This window comes from Carassius gibelio, chromosome A7 (genome assembly GCF_023724105.1).
Source record: "Carassius gibelio isolate Cgi1373 ecotype wild population from Czech Republic chromosome A7, carGib1.2-hapl.c, whole genome shotgun sequence".
Taxonomy (NCBI): domain Eukaryota; kingdom Metazoa; phylum Chordata; class Actinopteri; order Cypriniformes; family Cyprinidae; genus Carassius; species Carassius gibelio.
The window spans coordinates 1,685,711-1,694,647 of record NC_068377.1 but is presented as its reverse complement, the minus strand read 5'-3'; the positions used below and the strand labels follow the sequence as shown (position 1 = coordinate 1,694,647).

Here is an 8,937-nt window from a genome sequence, read left to right as displayed (position 1 = left end):
AAGTCGAGTGTGGGGTAACGGTCAAACATGGAGCTGTAGGCGGGGCTATTATTTCTCCGCCTGTGATTGGCCCTCGTTACCCTCGTGATAGTTCAAGTTGTCCAATTAAATACTTCATGGGTTTGACCAATGAAAACACGCCATCAGAAGCTCCTGTCCCTCTGGTAATTAGCATCATTGTCTCGTGAGGTTTTGATCTCCAGCAGCATCATGCCTGAACCAGCGAAGTCCGCGCCGAAGAAAGGCTCCAAGAAGGCCGTCACTAAGAGCGCCGCGAAAGGAGGAAAGAAGCGTAGAAAGTCCAGGAAGGAGAGCTACGCCATCTACGTGTACAAAGTGCTGAAGCAGGTTCATCCTGACACCGGGATCTCTTCGAAGGCGATGGGCATCATGAACTCTTTCGTCAACGACATCTTCGAGCGCATCGCCGGTGAGTCGTCTCGTCTCGCTCACTACAACAAGCGCTCCACCATCACTTCCCGAGAGATCCAGACCGCCGTGCGTCTGCTGCTGCCCGGGGAGCTGGCCAAACACGCCGTGTCCGAGGGCACCAAGGCCGTCACCAAGTACACCAGCTCCAAGTAGAGCTCCGCTGCAGCTCCACACACAAAGGCTCTTTTAAGAGCCACCTACTTTCTCTGTTAAAAGCGCGATTGATGGTTTTTGATTGTTGTGTGTCTCCTGGTTTGAAGGGGCGATTTAGCCTATATCTAGGTATAATATCTAGATATAGTATCGGTGTTATGAGTTCTCAAAATCTGTGTGCGTGTATATACGGGGAGGAGAAACAAAGCAAAGCAGTAACAAAATAATATACTCCCTAACTATTCGTACCTTTTCTGGGAGTTGATCTGTTGCAAATAAAACCAAGTGAGTTGTAATATGGCCCACTGATCTGGGCTTTACGGTGGTGTGGCCAGTTGTGATGGGCATTTTGGCTATTTTTTGTGAGCTGGCTTGTTTGATTCCGCTTATTGAAAAGAGCCAGCTCTTTTGGCTCACAAATGGCTCATATATATATATATATATATATATATATATATATATATATATATATATATATATATATATATATATATATAATCGACTATGATGGGTGTAAAACAATTCTAATTAAATTATTAAATGAAATCATACTCACAATGTCTCACAATTTCTACAAAAATGCATTGATTTGTTATAAAAAAATACTATATAACGTATTTAAATTACAACTTTTGAATGTATATAAACAACAACATAACAAAACAAATACAATCTGAACAAAATAATTGAACTCATATTACAGTTTTTTTTTTTTTTTTTTTTTTTTTTTTTCTATTGCTAAATAACAGTGAGCTCAACTGGAGCTCCATGTGCACATCTCTAACTATAATCTTCAGTACCAACAGTCACCTGAGCTAAACAGTTCACATCACCTGCAAAACTCATTCCAAGCAACACAACTTTTAACACATGGCTCAACACAGGCTCGGTGCAGCCAAACACCACACATGACCCTTGCTGAGATAACACACAAGTCACTCAAAACACACAGAGAGGAGAAACACACACACGACCCTCACTGAGATAACACACACAAGTCACTCAAAACACATCGAGAGGAGAAACACCACACGCGACCCTCGCTGAGATAACACACACCGTCACTCAGAACACACAGAGAGGAGAAACACCACACACGACCCTCACTGAGACAACACACACCGTCACTCGGAACACACCGAGAGGAGAAACACCACACACGACCCTCGCTGAGATAACACACACCGTCACCCAGAACACACCGAGAGGAGAAACACCACACACGACCCTCGCTGAGATAACACACACCGTCACCCAGAACACACCGAGGGGAGAAACACCACACACGACCCTCGCTGAGATAACACACACCGTCACTCAGAACACACCGAGAGGAGAAACACCACACGCGACCCTCACCGAGATTACACACACGTCACTCAGAACACACCGAGAGGAGAAACACCACACACGACCCTCGCTGAGATAACACACACCGTCACCCAGAACACACCGAGAGGAGAAACACCACACACGACCCTCGCTGAGATAACACACACCGTCACCCAGAACACACCGAGAGGAGAAACACCACACACGACCCTCGCTGAGATAACACACACCGTCACTCGGAACACACCGAGAGGAGAAACACCACACATGACCCTCGCTGAGATAACACACACCGTCACCCGGAACACACCGAGAGGAGAAACACCACACACGACCCTCAGTGAGATAACACACACCGTCACTCGGAACACACCGAGAGGAGAAACACCACACACGACCCTCGCTGAGATAACACACACCGTCACCCGGAACACACCGAGAGGAGAAACACCACACACGACCCTCAGTGAGATAACACACACCGTCACCCAGAACACACCGAGAGGAGAAACACCACACACGACCCTCGCTGAGATAACACACACCGTCACCCGGAACACACCGAGAGGAGAAACACCACACACGACCCTCAGTGAGATAACACACATCGTCACCCAGAACACACCGAGAGGAGAAACACCACACACGACCCTCGCTGAGATAACACACACCGTCACCCGGAACACACCGAGAGGAGAAACACCACACACGACCCTCGCTGAGATAACACACACCGTCACTCGGAACACACCGAGAGGAGAAACACCACACACGACCCTCACTGAGATAACACACATCGTCACCCAGAACACACCGAGAGGAGAAACACCACACACGACCCTCGCTGAGATAACACACACCGTCACCCGGAACACACCGAGAGGAGAAACACCACACACGACCCTCAGTGTGTTAACACACACCGTCACTCGGAACACACAGAGAGGAGAAACACCACACACAACCCTCACTGAGATAACACACACCGTCACCCAGAACACACCGATAGGGGAAACACCACACACAACCCTCACTGAGATAACACACACCGTCACCCAGAACACACCGAGAGGAGAAACACCACACACGACCCTCACTGAGATAACACACACCGTCACCCGGAACACACCGAGAGGAGAAACACCACACATGACCCTCGCTGAGATAACACACACCGTCACTCGGAACACACCGAGAGGAGAAACACCACACACGACCCTCGCTGAGATAACACACACCGTCACTCGGAACACACCGAGAGGAGAAACACCACACACGACCCTCGCTGAGATAACACACACCGTCACTCGGAACACACCGAGAGGAGAAACACCACACACGACCCTCGCTGAGATAACACACACCGTCACTCGGAACACACCGAGAGGAGAAACACCACACACGACCCTCGCTGAGATAACACACACCGTCACTCGGAACACACCGAGAGGAGAAACACCACACACAACCCTCACTGAGATAACACACACCGTCACCCAGAACACACCGAGGGGAGAAACACCACACACAACCCTCACCGAGATAACACACACCGTCACTCGGAACACACCGAGAGGAGAAACACCACACACGACCCTCACTGAGACAACACACACCGTCACTCGGAACACACCGAGAGGAGAAACACCACACACGACCCTCGCTGAGATAACACACACCGTCACTCAGAACACACCGAGAGGAGAAACACCACACACGACCCTCGCTGAGATAACACACACCGTCACTCAGAACACACCGAGAGGAGAAACACCACACACGACCCTCGCTGAGATAACACACACCGTCACTCGGAACACACACAGAGAGGAAAAACACCACACACGACCCTCGCTGAGATAACACACACCGTCACTCGGAACACACCGAGAGGAGAAACACCACACACGACCCTCGCTGAGATAACACACACCGTCACTCAGAACACACCGAGAGGAGAAACACCACACACGACCCTCGCTGAGATAACACACACCGTCACTCAGAACACACAGAGTGGAGAAACACCACACACGACCCTCACTGAGATAACACACACCGTCACCCGGAACACACCGAGAGGAGAAACACCACACATGACCCTCGCTGAGATAACACACACACCGTCACCCAGAACACACCGAGAGGAGAAACACCACACATGACCCTCGCTGAGATAACACACACCGTCACTCAGAACACACCGAGAGGAGAAACACCACACACGACCCTCACTGAGATAACACGATGGATGAAACTGAATTATGAGAACAGATTTTACAATTATTAGGGTGTTCGTTACTAACTTTATTCAGCTCCAATCCTAGCCTAATCTGTTAGTTATCTGATAACAAACCTTAAATCTACTCATTTAATGAGTGATTATCTACTAGAAGGTTTTAATTTGCAATTTATTGTTATTAAGATGTACTGATATTGATACTGATATTCAATCTTATTATTTAAACGTCTTACCTGTTAAAAGTGCGTCGCAAACGGTTTGTTCTGCTGCATCTCCACGGCGCAGCATCGGTTTGCTGCTACTTCCGGGAACTATTGAGAGGCTCCACAAGCCGCCATTGCTGTAAAAAAAGCGTTCCATTGGAGTCAATGGAGTTGTCCCAACTCTCACTCTATATGGCTCTGGTTGGAACCAGCTTCCAGAAGAGATCAGATCCAACAGTAGCCACATTCAAATCTAAACACAACTATTTAGCTGTCACTCTGCATGAGCTGAATGAGCATAACACCAAACATAAACAGTTGAGAGTAAATATGGCTGCTGTTTGGAAATTGATGAGAATATTCATGTGAAGTTTGAAGTACACAAGAAATGTGTTCATAAAGCGCTAATGTTATACATTTAGAGTAAAACATAGTATAAAGTAATACCTTTACTTTCCCTAGTATTGTAGTGTAGGGATAGTGGGTTACACAAGTTTGTACAGTTCATTGTTTTGTACACGTATTGCACACAACTGGCTTTAGAGCTTTATATCTACAGGTGCTTCTCAATAACTTAGAATGTTGTGGAAAAGTTCATTTATTTCAGTAATCAATTTACATCACATTACTTTCAAACCATGTATTTATGTCTGAAACAAAAACATGATGTGGCTATGCATAGTTCAAGAAGGCCAATTCACACAAAATATAATTCCACAAAAGGTTAAAATAAGGCACAACTCACACTGAACGTTCAGACGGGACCAACAGCGAGAGACACTTTATTGGCTTTTGTCACAACACTTTGTTCCCCATGTCAGCATTTGTTGCCATTGGGTTTTGGTTGACCTGTGCTTGTTTTTTTTCTTGTCAACTGAACATATTTGTTGGGTTAGAGATTGTCTGAAAAGTGACATGATAAAATCTGATGTCTGCGTTGGTCTGGATCTGCTGGTGCAGTGTGAGTTGACCTATAAAGAATTAAACATATAAGAAAATAAACCATCACAGAAGATTACTTTCCTTTGTTTGTTTGTAGGCCTAAAAATGATTTCTATTTCATACATAACTTATTGTTTGTGATCTGACTCTGTAAGCCGGATGAGTACTTTAGTGTGTTTTAGCAGTAAAGTACAGATCCGGTTTATAGATGTAAAGATCATTACAACAGCATGAATGTGAATGTGAGATTCACTTTAATAAGACCACAAAAGATGACGTTTCAGATCTTCTGTCATTTATAAAAAAAAAAAAAAAAAAAAAAAAAAACATGAACACATGATGTAGGACAATTTAAATATATATGGGAAGCATAATACATGTTTACTTTAAAGCCTAATGGTTATCATAAGCGCATATCCTTGCAATAGGGCTTCGGCGTTGTGACGTCATTACTAGGCGTGGCCACCACGTTGCATGCTTCCTTTACTGCCACTCGGACTACTGCGCAGTGTTTAGACATACTCCCTCTCATCCGTGTGTCTTAATTTGATGAATTAAAAATCTATTTTAACCATTTTCAACCGTTGCTGTTTTGTGGGGTGTAATAGCGCAACACATAATAGCCATGGGGAAAATAAAATGAGAATGGATTAACTTTACACCGCTTTCCTGCTTGGAGGCGCGACTTCGGAAACCATAACATCTGAATATTAATTTATATAGCTTAAGTCAACATTGAAAATAAGGGAAATTTCTCGAGTTACTCATCCAAAATACGGAAAATTTCCACATTCATCTTTTTGTTGCTATCCCTCTACTGACAGCAAAAATTCGTACAATAAAACTGCTGCATTAACTAACGTTAAGCGATTTGTGAAGCTAGGTCTAACGTGACTGTAGTTACAGATTGGTGTGAAATCGTGCTCTCACAACAACCACGCTATCTTAAAAAGCCCAACATCACGCTAAGGTTTGCTTTCAAGTAATCAAAACTATGCTTTGAAAACATCTGTTTCGCTGGAAGGACAAGGAGTAGCAACAGGACAACAACACAGAGACTTGACAGGTCTGATGGAGGGCTAACGGGATATTTTACAGGAAAATACTAAAACGGGAAGACAGCGGGAAAACAGCTCAAATTTGTGAGAACCCCGGAAAAACGGGAGGGTGGAAAGCTACTAACTACACTTTTGAAACTTATTGTTAAAAGTCCATGTGTGAATGATTGTTAGCACTAACGGTTACTAAACTAGCAGCTAGGTAACGTTAGAGCGCAGCTTACCGGATTACTGTATACTGTTTTGCCGCTGTTCCGTTTCTATGATTTGCAGCTCCTGAACCCATCCATTTGTGAACTGTACATGAGACTTGACTTGTAGCTTCGGAACTATTCTGAAGTGTAGGCGCTCACAAAACAAACAAGGTAGCCGAAGATATCTGTGGGGAAGTCGTGGCCTAATGATTAGAGGGTTGGACTCCCAATCGAAGGGTTGTGGGTTCTAGTCTCGGGCCGGACGAAATTGTGGGTGGGGGGAGTGCATGAACAGCTCTCTCTCCACCTTCAATACCACGACTTAGGTGCCCTTGTGCAAGGCATCGAACCCCCAACTGCTCCCCGGGCGCCGCAGCATAAATGGCTGCCCACTGCTCCGGGTGTGTGCTCCGGGTGTGTGCTCACAGTGTGTGTGTGTGTGTGTGTGTGTGTGTGTGTGTGTTGGACAAATTCTGAGTATGGGTAACCATACTTGAAAGTGAATGTCACTTCACTTTCACTTAATGCAAACGTGCGGCAAAAAGTCTCCACTATTTGTTGGGAATTTCATATGTATCCAAACCGTTAATAGAGCCGATTTTGTCCACATACCGGTCCCTGGCATCCCTATTTAGCGTATCCCTATAAATCCCACAACCTTTTCACGATTTTGACATCTTTTTTTTCTTTCTACCAACTCTGCTCTTCTCGTTCAACTGGCTGTATGTTTACATTCGCGAAGCTGGCAACATGGCCGCCACGTCCCAGAATGCAACTTGGCGCCCAAGCCCTATTAGTTTTTTCTTTCTTTCTTGACTTATACTGGGTACACACCAAAATATATTTTACATCATATAAAGACTTTCAAAATGTGATAGACAACAAACATGAGGGTAAATAATCCTACATTTAAACCGTTTTGCTCCTATAGTGTGCGGTGTGCCATGATGTGAAAAAGAGCACACCACACACGAACACATTTTCAACCAGAGTCTCGACTGTGAACACAGGACATCTTGCAAAATCTCGCGAGACTTCAGAATAAGCATGTCGGATAATATGAAGGAAGAAATTGCAATTATCTTTTGGTGTGAACCCAGCATTAGTCAAACTATCACAACCAGCCCATCTTAGCAGAAATCCTCAGACTAAACTAGACTCTTCAGGGTTTTGTGGTGTTTGACTTCTGAGATCCTGTCTGCAGACCAGCACACACAGGAGAGGATCTGAAATCAACCTCACACTCACCAAGAAGATAGGAATATGCCAAAGAGGAATATTTGGTAAAGACTGAGTAAAGTAAAGGTAGAAATAAAATGCAATAAAGGGCAGATAAAACACCAGCAGAGTTAATATGAAAATTACTAAAATGTGGCGATCTGGTTTCCTGGATGAGTGAGGATCATCAGAACATGAAGCTCTACAAGATATTATCCATGTGATCAATGATGCAATCAACACAAGTACATAAATAAAGTATTTATACATAAAAGGTAAAACAATATGGAAAAAAAAGATCAAGAGAAACACAAGTATGTATAAAAATATCAAACACGGTGAAGAGAAAAGACAAGCTGTATACAGAGGATATTTCACTGAGAGAATTCCCTCTAGCGCCACCATCTGGTTCAAGAGGAGACCACAGACTCTTGATGCCCACCATAAAGCCCCAAAAAACCAAATTGGCCAACCCTTACAGGAGGGGATCTCATCAAATATAAGTTTAATCAGTATGTAGGGACTCAAGAAAAGCTCAATAAAGTCAGTGAGGAGGAGGAGGATGATGAAGACTGAAATCCGGTGTCCGTTCTTTCTGTGATGAATCAGATCACTGACAGACCAAACAAGAGCTGGTAGACCTGCACACACACTAATGATGGTGAAGATGGACAATCTGATCCTTATCTCCAGCAGTTCAGCTTCCAGGTTACATCTAAATGGATAGTTCTCCATATTCATGTCTCTCTTTGAACTCTTTACAATGTCCTGCTGAAAATAGTTAAGCGTATAAATAAGAAATATTGGTATTTGTGGTCAGTAAATGCTGAGCAATTGTCAGAAGATTACAACAACAAAAGATTTCAGGCAGTATGTAACACTTCTCATCCAGGGCCTTGTTATTTCCAAGCCGGACTACTTCCATCATGCACAATCAAACCTCAACGGATGATTCAAAATGCTGCAGCACAATGAACACAGGAGAGCAAATGTCACATTTCTATTTATCCTTCTGCTAACTTAAAGTCTAAAACTAAAGTCTTAAACCAAAACTAAAAATCTAAATTTGAAACTTAATGTCCAAGTCGAAAATTAATTTGGTATTTAGGATTGAGCATTTTGTATTTAGGATTGGGCATTTGGGGATTTAGGATTGGGAATTT

The 8,937-nt window shown here is 44.0% G+C and overlaps 1 protein-coding gene across 1 annotated transcript; it reads left to right on the top strand.

Annotated features, from left to right (window-relative positions):
• Window positions 1-195: 195 nt before the first annotated feature.
• Window positions 196-1,014, top strand: LOC128017653 (histone H2B-like). The gene has a single exon (XM_052603097.1). The coding sequence runs from the start codon at window positions 211-213 to the stop codon at window positions 583-585; it is 375 nt and encodes a 124-aa protein (XP_052459057.1). The 5' UTR covers window positions 196-210; the 3' UTR covers window positions 586-1,014.
• The last annotated feature ends 7,923 nt before the right edge of the window (window positions 1,015-8,937 follow it).